General features: G+C 52.0%; 1 protein-coding gene across 3 annotated transcripts in view; it reads left to right on the forward strand.

The window, feature by feature from the left end:
- Cacna1i (calcium voltage-gated channel subunit alpha1 I) overlaps positions 1-27,009 on the forward strand; it is a 112,520-nt gene that overhangs the window by 73,614 nt on the left and 11,897 nt on the right. For all 3 annotated transcript variants that reach the window (XM_031349760.1, XM_031349769.1, XM_031349776.1), the window contains exons 10-29: positions 1,861-2,270; positions 8,901-9,052; positions 9,857-10,042; positions 10,306-10,423; positions 10,554-10,709; positions 11,143-11,236; positions 11,878-12,080; positions 12,563-13,036; positions 13,352-13,452; positions 13,951-14,074; positions 14,381-14,449; positions 14,950-15,134; positions 15,613-15,739; positions 15,984-16,109; positions 17,075-17,164; positions 19,004-19,196; positions 19,858-20,009; positions 21,207-21,316; positions 21,892-22,025; positions 23,086-23,156. In XM_031349760.1, the coding sequence (XP_031205620.1) occupies positions 1,861-2,270; positions 8,901-9,052; positions 9,857-10,042; positions 10,306-10,423; positions 10,554-10,709; positions 11,143-11,236; positions 11,878-12,080; positions 12,563-13,036; positions 13,352-13,452; positions 13,951-14,074; positions 14,381-14,449; positions 14,950-15,134; positions 15,613-15,739; positions 15,984-16,109; positions 17,075-17,164; positions 19,004-19,196; positions 19,858-20,009; positions 21,207-21,316; positions 21,892-22,025; positions 23,086-23,156 (3,275 nt within the window). The remainder of the gene's footprint in view (positions 1-1,860; positions 2,271-8,900; positions 9,053-9,856; positions 10,043-10,305; positions 10,424-10,553; positions 10,710-11,142; positions 11,237-11,877; positions 12,081-12,562; positions 13,037-13,351; positions 13,453-13,950; positions 14,075-14,380; positions 14,450-14,949; positions 15,135-15,612; positions 15,740-15,983; positions 16,110-17,074; positions 17,165-19,003; positions 19,197-19,857; positions 20,010-21,206; positions 21,317-21,891; positions 22,026-23,085; positions 23,157-27,009) is intronic.

A 27,009-nucleotide genomic window follows, 5' to 3' on the forward strand; every position in this document is an offset into this window, starting at 1 on the left:
AGAGAGAGAGAGGATGAGAAAGAGATTGATTGATTCCTTAGCTTGTTTCTTTCAAGAAATAGCCCTGAGATAGAAGCAGACTAGAAATTGTTATCTCCAGTTTTCAGATGGGAAACCAAGGCCTAAAGAGATGAGAGGGAGTCACTTAAGTGGTCCAATGTGTCCATGTAAGACTTAGTCATACGGAGAGTCAGAGGTGCCAGACCTTGTGGAGTGTCTGTCTCTAGCTGCAAATGCACACAACCCTAAGAGGAGACCGCCCAGAGCTACCAGGAAGCTCTGGGTTTGGTCTACTTTCTCTTAGCTACTCCAGAGAAGTTAGCAGGCTCCAGGACTGTTCCTTGGAGCAGCTGTGGAGCATGGCACGTCCTGTTCCCCCTGTGACCTTGACCACCCCAATGGGGCCTCCCATCTCCCTCCAGGGCAGGGCTCAAGGGATCTATCGGTTTGTGCCTGTGATGGATAGCTGCTGTCTGAGGCTCTGTCTACTGGACTCCATGCTCCTAGCTGTCTTACCTTGTCAGTTGGAGAGACCAGCAAAGACCAGACAGTTGTCCACTGTCCTCGGTCGTCTGCTAGCCATCTAGATATGGATCCAGGTGGCCTGTGTGCGTAGCCTAGCAGTGAAGATGAGAGCTGGGTCTGGGCAAGGCTAGCTCTTCCCTTCCTGAGGATGTGAGCATGGGGATGGTTTCTTGCTGTTGCTGAGCCCCTGGGCTGGAATGTTGTGAAGCAAAGCTTTACACTTTTTAGTCCCCCAACTTCTCAGGCCCCCATGGCATCTTCTTCCCTGTGTTGATGCAGTCTGAGACAGGCTTTGATCCTCCAAGGCTGGATGACACAGGTGTCTGGTTGCTCCACAGTATTTGGAGGAGGCCTGTGTAGGAAAGTGCAGGCTTTTCCACCTTCCTTTCCCCTTATTGCTTTCTTCCCCCTTTGTTTCTTATTCAAGCAAAATGTGTTTACTATAATATAGGAAAGCTCAAAGAAGAAACAAGCCAGGCAGTGGTGCCACATGCCTTTAATCCCAGTACCTGGGAAGGCAGAGGCAGGCAGATCTTTAAGTTTTGAGGCCAGCTTGGATTACATAGTGAGTTCCAGGATAGCCAGGACTATACAGAGAAAAACTAAAAATTAAGAGAAATTAAAGAAGAAAGGAAGGAGGAGGAGGAAAAAGAGGAGGAAGAAGAAGATGAGGAGGAAGATGAGGAAGAGGAGGAGAAGAGGAAGAAGAGGAGGAAGAGGAGAAAGAGGAAGAGGGAGAAGAAGAAGAAGAAGAAGAAGAAGAAGAAGAAGAAGAAGAAGAAGAAGAAGAAGAAGAAGAAGAAGAAGAGGAAGAGGAAGAAGAAGAGGAAGCCGCTAAACCAGGGCTACAGGGAACCCTCCCTGACACCTCTTTGAAATAGCTTACACAGATCCAAGACCAGCCCAGGGGTCAAAAGTCTCAGATCTTATCTGCTGTCACCCTTCCTGTCCCCTGCCCCCATCTAGTCTGACTCTCACTGATATGGAGGGAATTCCTGGGAGCTCCCAGAGTTTGCCTTGGTCTGGTCTTCCTCCCTTCACACAGATGGGCAGAGTGAAGAATGCCAAAGCCACTAGAGCTTCCTCTGAGGGGTGTCCACTCTCCATCCTGACCTGCAGTCCCCAGATCCCCATCCCTGTGCCTGAGAATGTTGGTTGAGTGACAGGTTCAAGGTCAAGGTCAAGGCGACCAACAGTTAGCTCGACTGAAGTGTGACAAGCTTGCTTAATAAGGACAGTCATCTCAAGGTGGGGTCAGTTTGTTTTACACAGTGGCCCTGGGGGAGATGAGGACCTGGTTTGAACACTAATGCTGCCCTCTGTTTGCTTTTTCAGAGCTGTGCCCACGACACAGTCCTCTGGACCCCACTCCCCACACCCTGGTACAGCCCATCTCCGCTATTCTGGCCTCTGACCCCAGCAGCTGCCCTCACTGCCAGCATGAGGCAGGCAGGCGTCCCTCCGGCCTGGGCAGCACCGACTCAGGCCAGGAAGGTTCAGGTTCTGGCGGCTCTGCAGAGGCTGAAGCCAATGGAGATGGGCCCCAGAGCAGTGAAGATGGGGTCTCCTCGGGCTTGGGGAAGGAGGAGGAACAGGAGGACGGGGCAGCCCGACTGTGTGGGGATGTGTGGCGAGAGACACGAGCCAAGCTGCGGGGCATCGTGGACAGCAAGTACTTCAACAGAGGCATCATGATGGCCATTCTGGTCAACACTGTCAGCATGGGCATCGAGCACCATGAACAGGCAAGTGAGGGTACAGGGTTTGGGCTGAGTGGGGGTGGGTGGGGGTGGGGTGGGGTGTGAAACGGGCCAGTGTGGAGCACTGGGTTCAGGTTGGGCAAGGGTGGAAGGGCAAACCCAGGTCTCCCTGATCCTGGCTAGAGTAGAGTCTAACCCTTCCATATGGCTTCAGCACTTTGCCCAAGGCCACATTCAAGAGGCAGATGGTCTGGGGTATCTGCAGGGTGAGTGGATTACGACTGAGGCTTGATGACGTAGGACTCAGGGGTTTGAGACTCAGGGCTTACTGTTTTTCCTCTTAGGCTGCCTGAAAGTTCTCAGTCTACAGGCTACTCCTGGGGTAACAGCCTGTCAAATCCGGGCTCCATTTGGAATGGTCCTATTCCCTGGCTGGTCTTTTTTTTTTTTTTGGAGGCGTGGCTTCCTTGGCCTGTTCTTCAGCCTGGTGGGGCACCTCCATTTTCAGTTGGCTATGCCCAGCCCACTGACCCGAGGTTCCACAACTAGCCAGCGGCCTGGCTCGAACCACTTCCTGTGGCAACATTGATACTGTAGCAGGATTTGGATTCTGAGCCCCCTTGGCTTTGGTGTCATCCACATTCTGCGAAGCCCTCTCTGGTGCCTAGAGTGGGCCACACTCTTCCTGTCTCCGCTCATTAGCTCACCAAGCATAGGCTTCATTCAATTTAGTTAAATGTAGCCCCTGGGGCTGCCACCAACACTCAGTTGGTACAGCAGGCTTGCCAGCTATCCTGACTTAATTAAAAAGATCTTTGGGGAGGGCTGCTGGGTGGGATCTCTGCAGGGGGCAAGCTGGTGAGAGGAGAGGCCTATACTTTGCCTCAAGGCTCTGGACTGTCAGAATGCAGAGACCCAGCAGGGTTTTCTGCTCTTGGGGAAGGCAATGTGGGTAGAGATGCTTTTGGGTGTCTGGCTCTGGTGTCTACACCCTGCTATACCAGAGTCAGGCACTGTCTCTGGTTTGTTGGAACCAGCAGGTGGGAGCCAATTTTCTCACACTTGGGAATCTAGCAAGCAGTTAAATAGTTGCTCATTTGAAATGGGCTGTGGAGAGAGTATTTACACCACGGAAATTGGCAGACACTACAAATCAGGGCTGTTTGGGGTTTACTCGACTTCTTGAACCCCCTCCAAGGCAACTCTTCCTTTGTGCGCCCAGCTTGACCTCCAGCCAGGCATGGTCTCTGTATGAGTCTGCTCAGGTTCTTCTCTAGCTCAAATCTCTTGTACCTGCCACATCCCACTTGAGCGGGCTTGCTCTCCTTAAAAAAAATGTGTTTTTTGGCCAGACATGGTAGTGCATGCTTTTAAACTCAGCACTTGAGAAGCAGAGGCAGGTGGACCTCTGAGCTGGAGCTTAGCCTGGTCTACAGAGCAAGTTCCAGGACAGTCAGGGTTACTAAAAGAAACCCTGCTTGAAACAACAACAAAAACAACCCAAAAACCATTTGTTTAATTACACGTTTATGCATTGAGCACACTTTCTGTGTCTGCCAGAGCCTCTTCCATTGGGACAGCAGAAGTCATGTGATGCTCAAGTCCCCACCCACCTGGAATCCCCATCTGGTTGGAAGAGGCTCCCATCAATTGGAGTATCTCCACTGATCTCCTCATCTTTAACCTCAATGGTGTGATGTCTCACCCTTAGGGCTATCTTAGGGCTTACTGGGAAGCTACTAAGCCCCCGGCCTAGAGAGAGCAGGGTGTCCCTGAGTCCTCATAAATATTTCCCAAGCCAGTGCTAGTCACTGCTTCCTGTTTTTACACTTGGAAGGCCACTGTTCAGAGGCCATGTTGTTTGTTTATGGTCTGAGTTCAACCCTGGTTCTGTAGCTGACAGACAGGGTGGCCCTGGGAAAGTCACATGCTTACCTAGCTGGTGTTTCTATCTACTGATAAGCCAGACACCCCTGCCCCCCACCCTTGCCCCACCAAGAAGGGCAAATGTGTGGATTCAGGTGTCTAGTAGGCATCTAGGACTCCACCATTACTAGCTGTTTTTTTTTTTTTTTTTTTTTTGAGCCTTCTGCCACCAGCCTGGGTAAGTTTACCATCCACTGTCTGGAGCCTCAAAAATTAATTAAAGAAGAAGCTAGGAGGAGGAGGAGGGAGCATTTTTAAACCATTCTTTTTAAAGCATCACCGAGTGGCAGCCATTGTTCAGCGGAGCTCTGCGCAGGGCCTGTTGGTATTTTTGTTCCTCGCCCTGGGCTCTCAGACATCTCTCTGCGGGGAAACTGATCCGCCCCCAGGTTTATTTTGAGCATCCCCCACTGAGGTGGCACCCACAGTGAGAGGTGGCCCAGGGTTGCAGATGGCATGCAGGAAGGAAGGGGAGAGTATCATGGGTCCTTCCCTGCCACCTCCACTGGGCCCTGCACCCCACCCAGGTCTGCAGAGAACTCTGTATCACTGCAAGGGGACAGGTGGTGACGTCCTGGCTTGTCATCCCTGCCTCCCTAATTATAGGGAGCTCAGTCCAGATGCTCACGGCCTTTACCATGGCCACTGTGGATCAAATAATGGAGAGCTGTCACCAGGAACAATTTGTTCAGGCTCCCTACGGCTGTAGATATTCCTTATCGGGATTGGCCTAGGAGGAGGTGACGGGTGAAAGGATGTCAGCCAGTCAGGCAGGGACTCACATGTATCTCCTGAAGAGAGAGACGATGCCCCAGAAGGGCAGGGCATGCCTTGACGGCAGAGCACTTGCCTAGCATGTCCGAGGTTCAGTTCCCATTACTGAAAAGAGGAAACCCCCAGGGGACTTTAGGAGATTTGAGAAGTCCACACCCCTTGGGTGATCTCTGATTGAATTGTGTGACCATCAATGGGGTCAGGCCCACTTGGCTGCCGGGCTTCATCTTCACAGAAGTCATGGAGGGCAGGCAGGGTATGTGTCTCCTGGGCAGATGGGGAAACTGAGGAAGGTGCATAGGCGGCCCAAGTGACCTGGCACGCAGCTAGCTGAGCTGGCTCTGGGGTGCAGAGGGCAGCTGTGGATGACGACAGCAGAAGTGGGAAGGCCAGGCCAGGAAGATACTTAGTCTCTACCTTAGCATCCTTGACTAGAGCTGAGAACCCTCTTAAGCTGGGCAGGGCCACCCTGAAGCCTTACCTTGGCCTCAGGAAGGCTTGTCAAGATAGAGAGTGAAAAGAAGAGCTTTTTATGGAGTGGGTGTCAGAGGAGATCCCCCGAGGCTTAGGACCATTTTGGTTCCAGCTCCCCGGGGGTTGGGGGGGTTGGGAGTGGGGTGGGGAATGTGTTCAAGGCCTCACTAGTCATGGGTGATTCAAAGCTCAATGTGTAGCCCCTGTCAAGTAACCTAGGTTAAAGGTGATTCTGGGAAGATGATTAGGAGGTGGTGTCGTGCCTGGTATTTTAACTCTGTGAGGGCCTCATGAGAGAGACAGAGAGGTACCAATATGGATCACAGTCAGGGAGGACTTCCTGGAATAGACAGCACTGAGGATGGATCTTAAAGGGTGACCATAAGTCATCAGTTAGAAAGACAAGGACAAGGGAGGGGCAGGATCCAGAGCTTTCAAGAAGAATGCAAAAGGTGTGGTGGACAGTCCAAGGGACAAGGAGGGCTACGTATCCACCAAGGACACTTCTCAGAGAAATGGAGAGCCATGGAAGGCATGTAAGAAGAGAAATGGGGTCCGAGCAACAAACATTTTCTAAAATGTGGCGAGGTGATGGCACCCGGTTCAGAGCAGAGGGAGGAGACGTGACTCCAGAGTAGACTCCACTTTGGTCTGGTCAAGAGCAGTAACTTCTGTCTGAGTTCCACGCTTCCTGTTAAATGTGGACTTTGTAGGTAAGATTGGCAAGATTTTCATTCTGTTCTATTCCTTGGAGATTAAGTCTTCTCTGAGAACATGTATACACACAAATTTGTGCATATATACATATTAATTTGTGCATATATGTATATGCATATGTACATGTAAATCCTGGAGCCAGGAGGATCAGGAGTTCAAGGTCAGCCTCAGCTTCAGAGAGTTTAAAGCTAATCTGCTAATACCCTGTCTGGCAAAAGGGCAGGGGGCTTCTAGAATGACATAGAAAGTGCCTTGCATGCCTGCTCTGGGGAGGAACTTCGCTGATACCTGCCATCTTTGTCACCATGGAGCTAGGCTGGGATCTCTGTAGAAGTGACCTGAGACTGGACAGCCTGGGGCCACCAAGCCTAGTACTGGGCTAGGATGAGCCCCTTGTGCCTTCTAGACATGAGCTGATATTTTCTGACCTGGACCCTTGTTCTTTCACAGGGTACATGTTGGGCATCCCTGTTAGACTTCTCACTGTTGTTGTCTATCTGACTGTCTGTCTGTCTGCAGTAATTTTTATGTCATCTCTCCTTTCCTGGAGTTCTCTCTGACATTTGTCATGTCACTTTGTCTCAGTCAACATCCCTCCCCCCCCTTCCTAAAATAGGATTTCATGTAGCCTAGGCTGGCCTTGAACCCAATTTGTAGCCAGCAATGACCTTGGATTTCTGGTCCTCCTGCCTCTGACTCTCTGGAGTGCTGGGATTACAAATGTGTGGGACCATATCAGGTTAATGGGGTAGTGGCAATTGCACTTAGAACCCCCATGCATGTGAGACAAGCACTCTATCCACTGAGCTACATCCCCAGAGCACTGTCCCTATGTCTATAGCAGGGCTTTCGCCTCTCTGCCTTTTGCTCACCATCATCTGTCTGTCGGTCCATCCTGGTCCCATCTCTGTCTCTTCCACCCCCCACCCCGGTCCCCCCCGGGCCCACCCCCTGCCCCTCCCCCCATCCTCTCTGCCCTCCCCCTTACCCCCTCCTACCCCTCCCCTGCCCCATGCCTCCCACTTGTCTTGTCTATATTCATCTGCCTGCCTCTCTCCAGCCTGCCTCTCTCCCGGAAAAAATGCTCTTGGGAGTGATGGATGGTCCATTAGAGAAAGATTAACAGGTGTGCGCTGCCTGGAAAAACAGCTGTTGCGGGGGAGGAGGGAGGCGAGCTGCTGACCTTTCTGAAGCGCGGTGGCTAGAGCCCGGTTGGAGGGAACATGCACACATTGCATGTGGCTGAGAGCCAGTGCATGGCCAACTTGGCCCTACCACCCTTCTCATCTTGGATTATCTGACTCGGGTGGGCCTCGTGAGCCAGCCGCATCAGAATCTCTCACACCCACGCCCTCCCAGGGTCCTGCTCTCTTTGCATTTTGAGAGTCAAATGTAATTACAGATAGAAATGGGGCCCTCTCCTTTTATCTGAGCTTGAGAGGAGCTGGTGGCTTTATTGGATTTCCTAGGCACTAGACGGGAAGCTGGTGGCTGGATAATTTTTTTCCCTTTCTTCTTGTAAGCCATATGGGATCAAAGTTAGACCCCTGTGGTTGCTCTGCTTCCGGGCGCTGTGCGCGCTCGAAGGGCCTGGTGTGGAGTTAGGGTGCTGATGATGAGTGGGAGTAGGGGGGTGGGGGAGGAAGATGGCTTGCTGATGTGGAAGCCTCCTGTCACCCAGCTCTTACCCTGGCTGGGAGTTTGGCTCTGTCACTCTTCTCTGCTCCCCTGTGTCACCAGATCTCTTTTTCCACTTCCTCCAGGAGGCCGCCTGGCTTCATGTCCCCCAAACCATGCTCAGCTCAGTGAGCGTTAGTGGGTGCTGGCTTACTGTGCTTTAGGGTGATTCGTGGGACTCTGCCACAGAGAGGGGACATCGCTCTTGCAGGAGCATAGGCCCTGCACAGTGCCAGCTGTGGGAAGGCCTGTGGGATACATTCAGGAGTGAACAAATGAATGACTGAGCGAGCAAGCCCTCTCAGGCAGGACTTCTGTGTACTGCAATCGAGTCTGCTACTCTTACTGGGTGGTTCTGCGCAAGTCTGTCCCACCACCCACCGGGTTGCCTTACTTGTCAAATGGCTTATCAGGTCTCCAGGTTCAGGGAAGGAGGGATAAGTAGCCGTTCCTTTTTCAGGATTCAGGGAGAAGCCATTGCTGTCCCGTTGAGCATAAGCCAGACCCTTCAGTACAGGAGAGGAGAGCAGGGGGCAGAGGTCCCTTGCCTCATCCTTAGCCAGAGGCTGGGAGTCCATGAGGCGACACACTCTATACTTGTAGATAATGAGAGGAAGCATCAGAGGCAGGGGCCATGCCTGGAACCATTCTCTTTATCCCCATGGCACGGTCTGTTTCCAAGCAGGGCTCTCAATGGTGCCATTTGCAAGCTCTTGTCTGCCTTTTAAAATCCCAAGAGAGACAAATCCATAGGTAAAGGGAGACCTGTGGCTGAAAAATGGGGAGTCTGGGATCCGGCTAGTGACTTGATCTTCTTGGTGTTCTCCGGGGGCCACCGTGGAGATGTCCTGTCTCTAGGGCTGTTTCCAGCATGCAGCAGACACTCTGTCTTTGTCCCCCATTTCCTGGCAGTGTGTGAAGCACGGGTGGTTAATGTCTCCTAGTGTCCAATACCAGCACCCTGCCGGGGCTGCCTCACTCCCTCATAGAGAACCACCCTCCCTGCAGGATCCAAAGGTAGCAGCTCAGTTGTGAAGTCTTATGGACCATGGTGTGAGTCCAAGGGACTCACGAGGGTCACACGTTCTCTGTCCCCACCTCCCACAGCCCGAGGAACTGACCAACATCCTGGAGATCTGCAATGTGGTGTTCACCAGCATGTTTGCCCTGGAGATGATCCTGAAGCTGGCCGCCTTCGGGCTCTTTGACTACCTGCGAAACCCTTACAACATCTTCGACAGCATCATTGTCATCATCAGGTAACAGCACCCTCCGCCCCCCCCCCCCCCCCCCCCCCCCAAAGCTGAGGAGCAGGAGTGAGGGCCTCAACCCGGAGCGGCAGAGGAAGCCTCTGACTGACAAAGGAAACCATTACCGGCAGGCAGTTATCAAAATACTGAATAAACTGGTGATTTGGTAATATATGCTTCTGCATGAGTGTGCTCAATAGAGGTAGCAGTGAGTCTGAGGCCCCCAGAGTTGCAAACGGGGGTTGGAAACACAGAAATAGCTATGCAACACGAAGATATCAGCTATTTTGATTGCCCATGAAGTCATAGCTATGGCCGATTCTCTGGTTTGTTGTTTACATTCATCATCAAAAGAAGCGTGCGACCTCGAAAAGAGGCTAGTGACAATTCAGACTTGGAAGACAAGACAAACTGTTGCCTCCTCTTTCTCCTTCTTTACCTACACATGCACATGCATACGTGTGTGCATGCGTGCGTGCCCGTAGGTCAGAGGGTAATTTTGCAGGAGTCACTTCTCCTACTGTGTGGGTTCTGAGGATTGAACTCAGGTCATCAGGCTTGATGGCAAGCTCTCTACTTGCTGAGTCATCTCACCAACTCTAGCCACAGGCTTCTTAATGCTGGATCCACGGGCTCGTGGCCGAGAAACCCCGTTTTAGGGGCTGCTGTGAAGTAGCACCCAACGCCATTTGTTAGATGGATGGATGGCTGACTGTAAGCTGTTTCTGTTCTCCTTACCCTCTCTGCTTCTTCCATCTTCCCGTCCCCTTGGTCTCCCCCTGACCCTTTCTGCCTCCCCGATACTGGCTGCAGCATCTGGGAAATCGTGGGGCAGGCTGACGGCGGCCTGTCCGTGCTGCGCACCTTCCGGCTGCTGCGGGTGCTGAAGCTGGTGCGCTTCATGCCGGCGCTGCGGCGTCAGCTCGTGGTGCTCATGAAGACCATGGACAACGTGGCCACCTTCTGCATGCTGCTCATGCTCTTCATCTTCATCTTCAGGTGAGTCCCACCCACCTGCTGGGGGCTACGGGCGTGAGCCTGGGGCACGGTGACTGGTGGATGATCCTGGGGACAAAGTTGCCGGGATCTGGCTGTGAATCCCAGCACCAACATCCAACCCAACGGCTCCGGGAAAGTCCATCCTCCGAGCCCTCTGTTAACACGGACTTGAGATTTCCCTCTATCCTGGTACTGGGTGGTCTTGGGAGTAGCAGAGAGCTGAGTGTGATCCATCCCTCGTGCCACCTCCTTTCTTTTCCTAGCATCCTTGGGATGCATATCTTTGGCTGCAAATTCAGCCTCCGGACGGACACTGGAGACACAGTCCCTGACAGGAAGAACTTCGACTCCTTACTGTGGGCCATCGTCACAGTGTTCCAGGTGAGTGGCAGCTGACAGCTCATGGATTTCAGGGGGAAAACATCTAGCTAGCAGATCTGGGAGAGGCTGAGGCTGATGGGAGGGCGGGGCCTGGGCCTGGACCAGGGCTGAACTGTGTCCTTCTCAACAGATCCTCACTCAGGAGGACTGGAACGTTGTCCTGTACAATGGCATGGCCTCCACCACCCCCTGGGCCTCCCTCTATTTTGTTGCCCTCATGACCTTTGGCAACTACGTTCTCTTCAATCTCCTGGTGGCTATCCTGGTAGAGGGCTTCCAGGCTGAGGTAACTATAACCCTGGCCTAGTCACTGGGCAGGAGACAGGGAGCCTGGCAGGGGGATAGTATAGCTGGAAACTTCAGCAGGTAGTAGTTCCCCAAAGTAGAGCTTCCAGTGAGGCATGAGCTTCCCATTCCAGGTCGCATGCAAGTGGAGGATTCTCCCTGCCCCAGGAGCCTTTTCTCTACCTCAGAGTCTAAAGCTTCCACACTCTGGGTTCCCAGAGCCTGCTTCTTCCTCTGTACTGTTGGGCTTTGAGGAGTGCTGGAAATCAGGGAGACTGGGTTTTATGGCCAAAGTCCTTATTAGCTTCTCACATCCCTGTTCTAATCCAGTTTCCCCATCTGTAAAAGGAGGATGGGAAGGTCCGTAGAAAAATCCCAAGGGCGGGCTAGGAAAACTCAGAGCTGACCTGTTCTAACGTGACCTGATCTCCCAGGGTGATGCTAACCGCTCCTACTCTGACGAGGACCAGAGCTCATCCAACTTGGAGGAGTTTGACAAGCTCCCAGAGGGCCTGGACAACAATAGAGGTAAACACACCTGCACTTTCCACTCAGGATCAGGAACTCTCTGAGGATTCCCAGATGGCACAATGGCTACCCTAGGAAGCCTAGGCCCAGGGACCCAGGGACACTTGTCTGGCTTATTTTGTTTTATTTTATTTTATTTTTTTACAATTATATCTGAAGGAGATGCTTGGTCTCAGAAACAGACAATCATGGACCTCCTGGGTTCCCCTAAAAACCCACCTGCTTCCCTTTCTACACGGGGTTCTGAGTTATGGCCACAGTGTCTTTGAATGTAGCCTGGGTTCAGGTCATGTCTGATACCACTAGGTAGCCTTTTCCAACCAAACCCAGTGTCCATGGTAACCCAAGAGGACAATCTTTGCCTATGAGCATGGAGGTGAGGTGCTCCAGCATGATGGAGGTCTAGGCTGGCCCCAGAGCAGAAGGGAAGGGTTCATGAGAAGATTAATAACAGCCTTACAGGCAGGCAGGAAGAAAGCACATGAAGTAGGTGCCAGCACCCAGGATTTCCTGGTGGAAGACATCTCGCCAGAAAAGCTCTCCATCTATATAACAACCACTTCTGATTGTTTCCTGGCTTCCTTTGCTCTTCTGTCTGTCTGTCTGTCTGTCTGTCTGCCGTCTTCCTCTCACACCTCCAGATCTCAAGCTCTGCCCGATACCCATGACACCCAATGGACACTTGGACCCTAGCCTCCCTCTGGGTGGGCACCTGGGTCCTACCGGTGCCATGGGTACTGCCCCCCGCCTCTCACTGCAGCCAGACCCGGTCCTGGTGGCCCTAGACTCCCGGAAAAGCAGTGTCATGTCACTGGGCAGGATGAGCTATGATCAGCGATCCTTGGTGAGTCCTGTGATGGATGCTCTGAGCTGGAGGTAGGGGGCACTGAAGGACTGTAGCACCAGGTGCCCTGACAAGGGTACCACATTATCTAGTCTAGACCCAGGTGGGGGTCTGTGTTAATGACAATCCTAGGTCCGCTAGGCTAGAACAGGTCTTTGTAGCTGGAATGCAAGAGTGGAGTCTGGTGGAGAGACCTGGGATTTCACCTTGGCAACAGTGTATAGACTTTTGGGGTGGAGACAACTAGAGCTTTAATCTGGCTCTGAGCTGCTTAAAAGCGAACAAATCATCACCTATCTCCAAGCCTCAGTTTCCTTACCTGTAAAGCTGACCGTTATTTGCTGTATGCTTTTCTCAAGTGAAAAAGGGGCTTTAATTTGAGAATGGATGGGCTCACTTTACCATGGTGTCCTGGACTTCTGGGTCTTGGTGCTAGATTAGGGTGTGGGTGGCTGCTGATCCAAGTCTGGGTCTTTCCGCAGTCCAGCTCCCGAAGCTCCTACTACGGGCCCTGGGGTCGCAGCGGGACCTGGGCCAGCCGCCGCTCCAGCTGGAATAGCCTGAAACACAAGCCACCCTCAGCTGAGCATGAGTCCCTGCTCTCCGGGGAGCGGGGTGGTAGCTGCGTCAGGGCCTGTGAAGGTGCCCGGGAGGAGGTGCCACCTCGAGCAGCACCTCTGCATGCCCCGCACACCCACCACACGCACCATGGACCCCACCTGGCTCACCGTCACCGCCACCACCGCCGGACTCTGTCCCTCGATACCAGGGACTCTGTTGACCTGGCAGAGCTGGTGCCTGTGGTGGGTGCCCACTCATGGGCTGCTTGGAGGGCCGCAGGCCAGGCCCCTGGGCACGAGGACTGCAATGGCAGAATGCCCAACATAGCCAAGGATGTCTTCACCAAGATGGACGACCGCCGCGACCGTGGGGAGGATGAGGAGGAAATCGACTACGTGAGTAGGGACTGACTGGGATACCCTAGAAACCGCACTTGTAGAAGTAGGCTATAGGGCTGAAAGAGGTGGATCCAAGGGACTTCTTGGCTTTGGGAGGTCCAAGCGTGGTGGGTGGGGCTGAGGGTGGGGCCAGAACTGTCTACATCTGACTTATTCTGCCACCAACCCTTCCTTGTTGGGGGCTTGGGAGAGAGGTCAGAGTTCATCCTGTGCCCCCAGTTTGTTGGCTGGCAGATTAGGAAGAGATGGGCCGCTCTGCACAGCACCAACCCCAGGACCCACCCAGTTCCTTGCCTTGCCTTGCCTTGCCAGACCCTGTGTTTCCGCGTCCGCAAGATGATTGATGTGTACAAGCCCGACTGGTGCGAAGTCCGTGAGGACTGGTCGGTCTACCTCTTCTCCCCTGAGAACAAGTGAGTAGTGGCTGTCTGAGAGTGAGGGACAGAGGAGGAGGAGGGTGATATGTCTGGGAGAGTCCTCTACCAAGCTGGGCAGGACACCTCCAAGTGACAGAGAGAGGAGGGTCTCCAAGGGAAGGGGCGTGTCTAGACGTCCCTCTGGGGCTTCCCTGGGCATCTCTCTTGTTTTTAAGCCAGCCCCGTGCTGGGAACAAGGCTGGGCAGATCCACAGGCAACCTGAAAACTCAGATGGAGTCCTTTCTATCAGAAAGCTTCCAGGAGGATGCTTTGGTGTTGGTGTTGAAGGCAGATGGTTGACCTCATTACTTAGGTGTACGGTTGGGGAGGAGCCTCCAGTTGGGCACCTTAGGCAGATGGTGAATGGCTACAGAAAGGGAGAAAGAGATCCCTTCCTTTAAGCCATTACTGAGTGTGTACCGTGGTCCTGTCTTCCTTCTGGTCAGAGTGGGAGGCAAACTGACCCTCCCGGGGGTTCCTTGACTTCCACTCAGGTTCCGGATCCTGTGTCAGACCATTATTGCTCACAAGCTTTTTGACTATGTGGTCTTGGCCTTCATCTTCCTCAACTGTATCACCATCGCTCTGGAGAGGCCCCAGATCGAAGCTGGTAGCACTGTGAGTGGCTGCAGCGCCCGGGGCTGGGCAGAGGGCCAGATTATAACAATGGTGGGGAGAGTCCAGGGAGAGCTCAGCCAAGCCAGACACTTAGCATGCAGAGAGAGAGAGAGAGAGAGAGAGAGAGAGAGAGAGAGAGAGAGAGAGAGAGAGAGAGAGAGAGAGAACCAGCCAGCCCGTGGGAAGGGAAGGCGGCTAGATCTGAGAAATGGTGTCCATAGAGGCTGCCCCTGCCTGAAGCAGAGGAGGACAGGCTCACGAGCAGATGTGGAAGACTTGGACTCATGGTCTCTCCCACTCTTTCAGGAGCGCATCTTCCTCACGGTGTCTAACTACATCTTCACAGCCATCTTCGTGGGCGAGATGACACTGAAGGTTGTCCTGGGCTCCACCAGGGTCCTTACCACCCCCACATGGAGCCCCTGGCCTAGGCCTCACCTCTCCTGCTGGTCTGGCCTAGGCCTCACCTCTCCTGCTGGTCTGGCCCTCAGGAATATTCCATAGGTCTCAGATGTCCACTCCTGTTGGGCTCTAGACCCTGGGTTGAGCTCTGGGACTAGAAGGGGATCAGTGACTCTCTCTTCTCCAATCACCAAGCCCAACTGGAAAGGCACATTGGGGCAGAAGCCCTGCCCCGAGGTGCCTTCCAGGGTGGGTTGCTCTGGGTTGAGGTCTCATGGCCATGCTATGAGACCATAGCTTGCAGACTTCCCTGGGCACAGGCCCTTTTCCTTCCTACCTATCACCAGCCCTCAGAAGAACCGTCATGAGCCATACCTCACCCATCACCTCCTTACCTCCCTTTGTCCTGTCCCCGGGGGGAGTCTTCTGGCCCCATGCCCCTCCCAAGGCTTGACCCTAACCCCCTCCCCCAGGTGGTTTCTCTGGGCCTGTACTTCGGTGAGCAGGCATACTTGCGCAGCAGCTGGAACGTCCTGGATGGTTTCCTGGTCTTCGTGTCCATCATCGATATCGTGGTATCCGTGGCCTCTGCAGGGGGAGCCAAGATTCTGGGGGTCCTCCGGGTCCTGCGGCTCCTGCGTACCTTACGTCCTTTGAGGTGCGGACTCTGCCCCAATGCATGGTGATGGAGTGGGAGTATGGCTGGACTGAATAGGGATATCACCCACGTGGGTTTTTCAGTCTGGATTGACAATGCAGGCTCCCAAGAGCATTGTGCCCAGCATACCTTGCTGCAGGGAGGAGGAGCCAAAGAGCCTAGGACAAGGGCTAAAATGGCCTCCACTGCATTCCCTCCCCTGTGTTCAGGGGTTGCTCATTGCCACCTCTGAGTGCCATCTCTTGGATATGGGGTGTACTCTGTGGGGATTGGTTGAGGGGGTCAAGTGTCCTTCTATCTACGTAGAGATTGGTACTTAGTCCCTGTCCTAGTTAACCTGGCTACAGCATCTTCATTTCCTGTTGGAACCTCCCCCCTCTCACCCTCCCCGCCAAGCCTGGTGACCGTGGGCTGAGTTGGGGCTGTCTCTCTGTCGGCTGTGGCTCACGGTACCCTGGCCTTCCTTGCCTGCCCACAGGGTCATCAGCCGGGCCCCTGGGCTGAAGCTGGTAGTGGAGACGCTCATCTCCTCCCTCAAGCCCATCGGCAACATAGTCCTCATCTGCTGCGCCTTCTTCATCATCTTCGGCATCCTGGGGGTGCAGGTGAGGGGTGTCCACTCTGCAGGGTGACAAGAAGCTGAGCACAGCCTATTCCTGCCTACCGCAACCCACCTGAGTACACTAACCTGGGGACCTAGGGGTGGCCTTGGTGGAGCCAAGTGAGAAAGGCAGACCCAACCTGGGTTGACAGAGCAAGGGGCGGGTCGTGTGGGTCAATTCCTGGAGCTTTCTTCCTCTGATTGTGCCCCCTTTACCCCGAGAACAGCCTTTCCCTCCTTTCCCACAGCTTTTCAAAGGCAAGTTCTATCACTGCCTGGGAGTGGACACCCGAAATATCACCAACCGGTCTGACTGTGTGGCCGCCAATTACCGCTGGGTGCATCACAAATACAACTTTGATAACCTGGGCCAGGTGAGCCCTTCTAGGGTCACAAGGCTCACAAACGTGGCTCCAGTCCTGCTCTGTCAGGATGGACAGTTTCCATCCTGCCAGGTGGATATGGGTGGAGCTCTGCTCACAGGAGAAGTAAGGCTGGGGCCTTGGGTGCAGAGGCTGCCAGCACTTGAAATTTAACAGGTACTTCACAAACATTGGTTCTGACTTCTCACCCAAGGGACAGTAATGGGAGGTTTTTGTTTTTGTTTTTGTTTTTGCTTTTGGATAGAGGTGTTCTCTTTAGGTTTCAGTTTCTTCCTCTGTCAAATGGGAATATGGCAGCCCAGTAGGCAAGCTTAGCTAGTGACTAGTCTGGGGAAGGTGGCCTAGGCCTGCCTGGTGGCTTCTCTTTCCTAACACTTCAGTCAGCATGCAGGCTCCTACTTTGCCTTTGATCCTGTCTCCTGGGCACCTGATGCATTCGCATAGCTTTCCAGGAGACAGCTGTCTCCAAAGGGCCTCCTTTCCATATCCCCACAAAAGCCTCCGGGAGCTGTTTGCAGAGAGGGGGACTAACATTTTTCCCCAGGGTAGGATGCAAGAAGAGGCAGGGTCAGGCCGGTGGCCCCTCACTGATGGCTGGTGGTAGATTTCCTGATGCTCACTCACAGGTCCACACTCTCACACCTGAGTTAACAGCAGGGGCTGGGTGGAGACCCAGGGCTCCTGGGTCAGGGTCCAGGAGCTCATGGGCCTTCTCGCTGGGCATCTCTCCATTACTACTAGCACTGAGATGGTAACTCAGGACTCTGGCTCTACTTCTTCTTCTATCCCCACAACAGCAGCCCCAAGGCTCACAACAGGCACACAGTAGGTCCTCAGAGAGGCCTCATTAGATCTATTACTCAGGAAGACCTCTTTGTCTTGGTCTCCTAAAGGCAGAACAATGGAGGTCTGATGAGCCCACATCTCTTACCCCAACCCTCTTCCTTTGTCGCCAGGCTTTGATGTCCCTCTTTGTCTTGGCCTCCAAGGATGGCTGGGTGAACATCATGTATAATGGATTGGATGCTGTTGCTGTGGATCAGCAGGTGGGCATGACTGGGGCCCTGGCAGATGAAGATGGTGGGGGGAGGGACCTGTAAGTCACCTCTGGTTCTTGGTCTCCCAGAACCAACCTGGTTCGATCTGGAGCTAAGGGGGAGCTGAGGAGGGTCAGGGGCCATGAGTACTCTTGTATGCGTTTCTCTACTCCTTGTTTGCTTGTCCTCCATTCCTAGGAATGGACTCCACCCATTATTCTGAGCTTGGCTGCCTCCTGGTCATGTTGGTTTCTGCTTTGATTTGGGATGGATGATTAAATGGGAGTGTGGATGAGTAGCAGGTTGAGTGGATGGTAGATGGGTGGATAGAGTATGGATAGATGGATAAGAAGATGGGTGGGTGGCTGGGTGGCAGGTTGAGTAGATGGAAGGCTGTGTAGATGGGTGGATAGATGGACAAGTGGGTGGGTGGTTGGGTAGATAGATGGGTATAGGTGTGGGTGGGAAGGTAGATAGACAGATGGATGGACAGGTGCATGGATGAGTCCATGAGTGGGTGAATGGGCATATTGATGGATGGATGAATAGATGATAGATAGATAGATAGATAGATAGATAGATAGATAGATAGATAGGTGAGTGGGTGGGTGGATGGTTGGGTAGATAGATGATAGGGTTTATGGATGGAGAGATGGTGGGTGGCTAGATAAATGGATAAGTGGGTGAGCTGATGGGTAGATATAAATACGTTGGATAGATAGTAGGTGAATGGATGGTGGATGGATGGGTAAGTGGATAGATGAATGCAGGGAAGGATGGATGGATGGGTGAGTGAGTTGGTAGATGGATGGATGGGTGAGTGGGTAGATGAATGGATGGATGGATGAGTGAGTGGGTAGATGAATGCATGGATGGATGGATGGGTAGGTGAGTGGATGGATGGATGGATGAGTGGGTAGATGGATGGATAAGTGAGTAAGTGAGTGAGTAGATGGATGGGTGAGTGAGTAGATGGATGAATGGATGGGTGAGTGAGTAGATGTATGTATATATGTATGGATGGGTGAGTGAGTAGATGGATGGTTGGGTGATAGACGTGTTGAGTAGATGATGAATGATAGATGGGTTGCATAGATGATGAATAGATGGATGCTAGCATGGGTGAATGAGGGGGTAAGTCACTGAAAAGACAGCAGACCAATGTGTCCAGGAGACAACCACAGGAGCAGGAAAGGAGAGGGCAGGGAAGTAAGGCTGACCTCTTTACATGTGTTGGGCCCAGGCTAGACAGTTCCCATATTACCCAGGCTAGGCAGTTCCCATATTGCCCAGACTAGACAGTTCCAATATTGCCCAGGATGGACAGTTCCCATATTGCCCAGTATGAACAGTTCTCATATTGCTTAGGCTAGACAGTTCCAATATTGCTCAGAATGGACAGTTCCCATATTGCTCAGGATGGACAGTTCCCATATTGCCTAGGATGGACAGTTCCCATATTGCTCAGGATGGACAGTTCCCATATTGCCCAGGCTAGACAGTTCCAATATTGCTTAGGATGGACAGTTCCCATATTGCCCAGGATGGACAGTTCCCATATTGCCCAGGATGGACAGTTCCCATATTGCCCAGGCTAGACAATTCCCATATTGCCCAGGAGGGACAGTTCCCATATTGCCCAGGCTAGACAGTTCTCATATTGCCCAGGCTAGACAATTCCCATATTGCCCATGATACACAGTTCCCATTTGCTGTGTTGTCTCCACCTTAGGCTTCAGAGGTAGGCTGTCCTAACTCCCCCATTACACCCAGGCTTGGTGAGATCAAAAGCCTGTGACCTTGCTGTGTAGACCAGCCTCCTCAGCCCTCACTCTGCCTCCCCTACAGCCGGTGACGAACCACAACCCCTGGATGCTGCTGTACTTCATCTCCTTCCTGCTCATTGTTAGCTTCTTCGTGCTCAACATGTTTGTGGGCGTGGTCGTGGAGAACTTCCACAAGTGCCGGCAGCACCAGGAGGCTGAGGAGGCACGGCGGCGTGAGGAGAAACGTCTAAGGCGCCTGGAAAAGAAGCGCCGTAGTGAGCAGATGGTGGATGCTGGGATGGGCAGGGTCTCTACCCTCCGCTGTGCCCCCTGGGCAGTGCCCTGGGGCAGGTCTGATCCAGGCCCACTGGGCCTTTGGAACTAGAAGAGAGCAAAAGATTTAATCTATCTGTTGTCCATGGCTCAGCCCCTTTCCCCAGCATCTACTTGTCCAGGTGACCTGAGACCATCCGTAATGATACCACAGGCCACCCTGGGTAAAGCCCAAGTGCTTTGGTGCAGGCAGAGACAAAGGCAGTCTTTCCTGTGGGCACCAATGGGGGGGACTTTTAGAACACACCTGCCCCTCATGTTCTTCCTTGTGAAAGTTGTTTGCAGTTTTGGGGTCAGTCATCTACCCCTGGATGGTCAGCCTAAGGACCCCTGTCTCTGCCTATCAGAGCTTGTCATGGGCCTCTTTAGTGGGTGTTTGAGAATAATGTGTATCCTAACACCCTGCTTCCTACCACCAATATCTCAGGGTTTTCCTCACAGTGTCCTAGCACAGGGAGAGGAACACTCTTATCTAGGACCTGATACAGGCCAGCATGCTCCTCTCTTGCTTCCTCCCAACCATGGCCTCTCTCTCCTTTGTGCTCTTTTCTTTGCATGGTCCAATTCTGTATGGCTTGTGCCACTCTCCCATGCTCCCTACAGAGGCTCAGAGGCTGCCCTACTATGCTACCTACTGTCCCACAAGGCTGCTCATCCACTCCATGTGCACCAGCCACTACCTGGACATCTTCATCACCTTCATCATCTGCCTCAACGTGGTTACCATGTCCCTGGAGCATTACAACCAGCCTACAGTGAGTCTTGGGGTCACCGTCTAGTCTAAGGCCACATGGGGAGAACCAGCTTTAACAAGATCTCACCTCAGGTACAGGGTTGAGTAGAGGGCCAGCATCCGTGAAGTCCCTCTATGGTGGGCTTACGCCAGGCCCTTGTGGGGAAAAGATGCAGGGCAGCTGGAAAGTTAGAAGCTTGAAAGAAGAGGGTCATTCTTTCCAGGATGTGAGGGAGGTGGCATTTGTGAGCAGCCTAGAGCATGAGTAACAGTGGCTGTGGTGTGTTCATATGGACGCCGCAGATGCCGCAGGGCATGATGCATGCGTTAATCCTCATTGTAAAGTCGATGTTGGGAGAACCTTGGTCGAGTTTTCCAGATGAAGAGGTTGGTCCTCAGAGAATAAGCATCAGAGCCAGAATTGGAGCTTAGATTTGTGTTCAAAGTTTACAGGGCCCCCAGTGCCTACTGAGTACCCTGAGTCTAAGGGATGACTGTCTGGGGGCAAGCCCTTGGCAGACATCCTTGAAGTAGATGTCAGATAACATTAGCAGAAGAGTGTGAGGGGCAGGTGCATTCTAAAAGACTCTGCTTGGCAGAGTTGACAGGAAGAGTGACACCAAGCCTCCAGGTGAGGAATTAGCACCTTATTTCAGTGGACAGAGAAGATGATTATGAAGTGAAAAGAAAGAGAACCATGGCAGAGTGAACAGTAATTATAGAATTTCCAAATTAATGTGAAGAAATCAGATTATTACAGTTTACAAGTATCAGTTATTTTTCTTGTGCCCATCCCTGAATACCTCATTTAATTATTACAGCAACTTCCTCATAGGCAGGAGGGACGGTTTTATAAAAATTTTAGTCAAAGAAACTGTCAGAAAGGTCAAGCACTTTCCCAGGTCACAGACTAGATAAGGAGTTAAGCAGTATTCAAATCTATGAAATGTGGTTTAGGGATTCTTAACCACTATCTCATTCTGTCTCCAAAAAGGAGCAACTGGGTCAGGCTAGCACAAAGAAGGAAATAACAATATGAAATGACTATCACACATGAAGACATAAGGAATAAAAAGGAATATAAATAAATAAAAAGTAACAAAGCATTATACTAAATGTAAATGGACTAAACTCTCCCCTTAAAAGGCAGAGTCTCTGGTTGTAGGAAGGTTCTGGGGCAGATAATAGTACTGGACCATGCCTCTCTTTGCCCATGTAGTCCCTAGAGACAGCCCTCAAGTACTGCAACTACATGTTCACCACTGTCTTTGTGCTGGAGGCTGTGCTGAAGCTGGTAGCATTTGGCCTGAGGCGTTTCTTCAAGGACCGGTGAGTGGCTGGGTCATACTAGGGCAGCAAAGTTGGGAAAGAAGTCTTGATCTTTAAAGCAGCCTGAAGGAGCCAGTAACATCTGGCTATTGATAGTCAAGGTGTCCTAGCTGTTGACTAGATTCCTGGGTAGGAAGTGATTAAGTCTCAGTGAATGGATTCAGGCTGTCTTAGCTCATCTCCTGTGGGTCCTCTGTAACCTGAAGACGGAGCACCTTCTTTCTCACGCCAACTTTTCTTTTCAGAGGAAGCAACTGAGGCCTAGAGAGCTTGATGGACTGGCTAAATGCTACTGGGAGGGATCAGATAGGTTTAGACTTAGAAGTCAGAGTCCATGCCTTCTCTCCTATAGAAAGCCAGGGATGTTTCTTCAGTTTGAGCAGCTCCCTGTAGAAGGGAAAAATGGGACCAGACTCACTGGTACCAGAGAGGGTAGGTAGAAGGAAGGGTATTAGCACATTCTAGTGGGCCCCCCAGGAGTGTGAAGTGCCTGGAGTCTGCCTTCCACTCAGGTGTGTCTGCTTCCCTCCCTAACCCCCAACTCCTACTCCTGCCTCAACTGCCCTGCTGTAAAGATGGAATCAGCTGGACCTGGCCATTGTGCTGCTGTCTGTCATGGGCATCACACTGGAGGAGATCGAGATCAATGCGGCCCTCCCCATCAACCCCACCATCATCCGTATCATGCGCGTTCTACGTATTGCCCGGGGTAAGTGGGAGACAAGGCAGAGACAAGCAGGAGTGGGAAGGGGGCTTCCCCGTTGTCTATGGGAGAGGGCCTAGGAGTGGGGTGGGAGACATAGAACAAGTGAGCAAGAGGGGTCCTGCTGAATAGGGCACAGCAGGATTCAAAAAAGGACTACGTGTCACCCCTGCGTGTGCACAGCCTCATGCACATCCAGCTGCCCACCCCAGGCACGTGTAGACCTGCCTCTGCTTCCTCATGGCTGCATAATCCATGTGGTCCAGTCTCAGGATGTGGCACAAAGACCCAGTTCCGGCTCTGGGTGCTCCCTGGCCGTTCTTTAGCACTGTAGCAGGGACACAGTCCTCAACACACCCGACAAGCTTCCTTTCCTCCCCGGAAGCCCTTCTCTCATCCCAAAGTTTTTCCTACTCTTTCAAAATCTTACTGCCACGGCGAAGGCGGGGTGCTTCTCGCTCCTCTTCCCACGTCCTGCCTGTTGCCTCCAAGTTCTAAAGAGGGAGAGCTGTGCAGGAACTGAACGGGTGACACCAGAGTCCTTTTAGCCTGAGGGGATGGGAGGGAATGGGAGGGGATGCAGACTCTGTGTCGGCCATCTTTGCTTCTCCTCACTCCGCTGTACGTATGTGTTCTGTGGTCTTGAACTCCTCTGAACCCACTCTGCATTCAGTTTTGTACACATGCCCCTCACTCTGCAGCTGTCACCATATTCTTTTTAAAAAATATTTATTAATGTATTTCATATAAATGGGTATTTTTGTCTGCGTGTGCCCTGCATACCCAAAGAGGGCATTAGATCTCACAGGACCATGGTTATAGACAGTTGTGAGCCGCCATGTGGATGCTAGGATTGAACTCAGGACCTCTGGAAGAACAGTTAACTACTGGGCCATCCCTCCAGACCCTGCAGCCATATTATTCTCATGTAGTACCCAAGAGGGGACTCTGACCACACCCTGCTCTGTGTTCCTTCTCCTCTCTGAGTTCATACACATGCATGTACACCCTTGTGTATACACATCCATAGCCTAGACTGACAGCTGGGGCTGAATGTCACCCACAGTGTTGAAGCTGTTGAAGATGGCCACAGGAATGCGGGCCCTGCTGGACACGGTGGTACAGGCTCTGCCCCAGGTAAGAGCCACACTCTGCAAGAGCCCCGCCTAAAAATATGTGGGGCTGGACCCTGGAGGATGTAAGCATCAATTTTCCTTACCCCAGACCTGCCAAAACCCAGGACAGTCTCTTCCCTGGCAAGTTGTTTCTGTCTCTCCCGCTTGTCGTTAGGAACTCAAAACATGGTCACCAGTATTCACTCTGTGTCCAGCCCTATGAGTACTCTGAGGACATACACAGTTCTTTGGGGAGCCCCTAGGCTGGTGGGGAGATAAGTACTTCAAGGTCGCGAAGGAAGAGGCCTGTGTTGTGCTCCAGGGAGGGAGGAGGTACAGACCACTCCCTGGGAATTCTGGGAAGGTAACTTTTGAGCTGGACCTGGAAAAGCGGCTTGATGGTCAGTTGTCATGTGATGGACGGTGAGGTTTCCATACAGCCTTCCGGGAGGAGGTACAAGCCTCAGAGTAGGAGGACACTAAGTAGGTAAGACTGTGTCCCTGTGTCCCTGGTCGGTGGAAGATGAGCTGGGGTCAGGCTCACAGAGGCGGGTATTTTTCATCCTTCTAATACTTGGACAATGTATTGCCCCCCACACCCTCACTCTACCCGGCCATGTTTGAGTGCGGTGCTGAGTTGACCCTTGCACACATTCACACTCATTGTGATTCATTTTTATGCTTCATAAAAATCAAAGGCATACATATAGCACCCAGCAGGGAGGGAGGTAAGAAGATTCTCTTGGGAATCTTCACTGAGGACCCCTGTAAGTTCCAGTCTTGAGTTTGGTATAAGCTTCCTAGTATTGCAGTGTAAGGCCACCAGAGACCAACACACACACACATACACTTAAAGTCTTCATTGCTGGCCAGCAATTACATGGGGAACTTGCCCAAATCATGCAGCCTCGAGTCTTATGGCTGTTGGTTTTCTTGTTTTCTGTTTTTATTTTTTGTTTTTTTAATGCACAAAAGCACATCTTGTTACCTATGTCAGTTAGCAAGAACAGTTAACAAGAAGTGGAACTCAAAAGCCAAAAAAGAAAAATTAGTACTTCTAGGGACTTTCCTGGAATTCAGGATCAGGTCTTTGATGGATTAGGTCTTTGCTCCCATTTTGGCAAATGTTGGGGCCCAAGTGCTGGGTTTTAAGGTGTCTTTTGTGAGCTCACTGTGGTCTGGGAGCCTGTGACATTCCTTACTGTTTCTATGGACATGGGTCAAGTTGTGGGCTCATCTTGGGGTAGGGGCTATATTGTCCCCTCAGCACTTTCACAGAATCTGTTCTCTGTTTTACATAGTTAAGTAGGCAGCTGGACAAGCAGGGTCTTACAGTCAGGGTTAGGAACACAAGGATCAATGATCCAGCAATGGCCATAAGTAGAGTAGTTAACGAGTGGGCCCAGGAGAGCAAGGGTTGAGTGGGCCCAGGAGAGCAAGGGTTGAGACCACTGGTTAGATTCTTGGCATCTCTTTTCTCTTTTCTCAGTGTTATTTCTGACTATGGCTAAACATTCTCTAATTACCCCTGACTGGTTGGCATAGAAGCAACAGGTTTATCCCAGCGCCATACAGAGACATCTTGTTTTCATGAAGAAAAACCTCTGCTCAGGAGTCTACCTGAGCTTCCAGATGGGAAGTAGAATGTTCCAGATGGCCTAGGTCTATGTTTACTTGAGTACTGAGTTCCTTAATTTTTTTTTTTATCCCCCGCAAGTAGGGCTGAAGTCCTAACTGCAGCAGAGCCTGTGATAGGCGAATGAGAATGGAGATAGCTTGCTCGCTCACCACGCACAGGGCAGCCCACCATCTAGATTTAGGTAGGCCTGGCCAATGCTTTGTGGTAGGCAATCACCTATGGTGGTGACACACATGAGGACTCTTCTCCAGTGCAAACAAGTCAGAAGTTGCACACATGGTTAAGCTGTTATGCCAAGCAAGCCAAGTAGTACTTGGGGCCTGGAAGAATGCTTGTCTGCCAGTCTTGGAGTGAATCTGTGTATGGCTACAGGAATCTGCATAGGGGGAACAACTGGGTAGGCTGGAGCCCCATCTCCTCAAAAGTGGGCCTGCAGCCTCAGGAGCATGCTCCTTTGCAGCACCCTTTCCTAGTTGTCTCTGGTTGTGGTATTTTACAGAAATCTACCGAGAAGGTGCGCTAGTCTCAGTGGATAGATTGGCTATGAGCTCCCAGCTGGTCTTCCTTAATTCCCATACACAAGAGGGTTGGGGCATTTTCCACAGGGAGACAAAACACAATAGGCATAGGGCCCATGTCAGTGGCATCTTTAGTGGGTTGGACGACCTGATGACAACCTATCTATCTTTGTCCCCTGTAGTCTCCCTCAGCCTGTGGGGGCAGTGTGGACCATAGGTTACGGGCTTTTCCATGATGGTTCTAGGCTCTGCCTCAGGATCCTCTTTACCCATACAAGGTCAATGGGCTGGAACTTGTGGGCAGGCTCACATATGGGCAAAGCCGTGGGCTCTCGGACTGTCTGATGAACAGGATCTGGGCTTGACACAGGGACTTGTAAGGACTTGAGGCGGGATTGACTGGTTAGTAGTCCCCACCTTAGGGAGGAAACATGGAGGCGGGATTGACTGGTTAGTAGTCCCCACCTTAGGGAGGAAACATGGAGGCGGGATTGACTGGTTAGTAGTTCCCACCTTAGGGAGGAAACATGGAGGCGGGATTGACTGGTTAGTAGTCCCCACCTTAGGGAGGAAACATGGAGGCGGGATTGACTGGTTAGTAGTCCCCACCTTAGGGAGGAAACAGGGAGGAGGGATTGACTGGTTAGTAGTCCCCACCTTAGGGAGGAAACAGGGAGGCCTCCCAAACACAATTCCAAGTGGGTGAAATCTCAGTATGGGGTGGCCTTTAGAAGGGCAAATGCTAGGAGGTTGTTTCAACGTTTGTCAATCTCGAGGACATATTCAGTTTCCTTCAAGGTTCTATTCATCCTTTCCACCTGCCCTGAGTTTTGTGGCCTATAGGCACAATACAGTTTCCAATCAACATTTAGGACCTTTGCCAGATTTGAGGAACTTGGGCTGTGGAGGCCGTGGGCCATTGTCAGACCCCAGTGAGAGGGGCCATCCAGACGTAGCAATCGACTCTTGGAAGAGTTTCTTGTTCACCCCGGAGGCCGGCTCTGTTCAAGTGGAATAGGCTTCCACCCATCCAGAGAAGGTGACTATAAAAACTAACAACTGCTATACCCATAAGCCACAGGTTTTATGAAATCCGTTTTCTAGTTCTCTGGGGATGCCTCCCCAGGTGTGGATTTCTTTGGGGCTTTTCTTCCTTCTTTAGGGTTCACGTGGGCACAAGTAATACTTCTAGACCCGGCATTTTTGACAAGATTGTCTAGTTGAAGAATGTAATATCTGGGCCTCAACAGTTGTGGGTGCTCCCAGGAGGGTGCTCCCAGGAGGGTGGCCGGGTGGGGGTTGGTGACCATTTGTATCCTGATCAGCAGGGAGTACAGAGTACAGGTTTCTTGTTCAGTGAGAACCCCAGCCATCTGCATCCTCTCTCTTTTCCTACTAACTTTCTCCCTGTGTGTAGTTTGGGTCTGGGAGAAATTTGGGTTCAGGCAGGGTAACCAAGACCTGGAGAGCCCCCACTGCACTGGCTCTAGGTTCACCTTCTGGGGGCCATGTCTGCTGCCCTACTCCCTTGGGATTCTGAAGAATCCCCTTTTTGATGCCCTTCACAGTGGACAATGGCTACTTTTTTTTTTTGGCAGCCATATGGCTGCTTAGTAGGGCCACAATTTCTTTTGTTTTTGATTTTCTTTCTGGCCAAGGTGAGCAGTCCCCTTTCTTTTCTTGATAGAGGGTCCTGTGGACATGGGCTATGGCAAATG

This window comes from Mastomys coucha, unplaced genomic scaffold, assembly GCF_008632895.1.
Source record: "Mastomys coucha isolate ucsf_1 unplaced genomic scaffold, UCSF_Mcou_1 pScaffold11, whole genome shotgun sequence".
NCBI classification, from domain to species: Eukaryota; Metazoa; Chordata; class Mammalia; order Rodentia; family Muridae; genus Mastomys; species Mastomys coucha.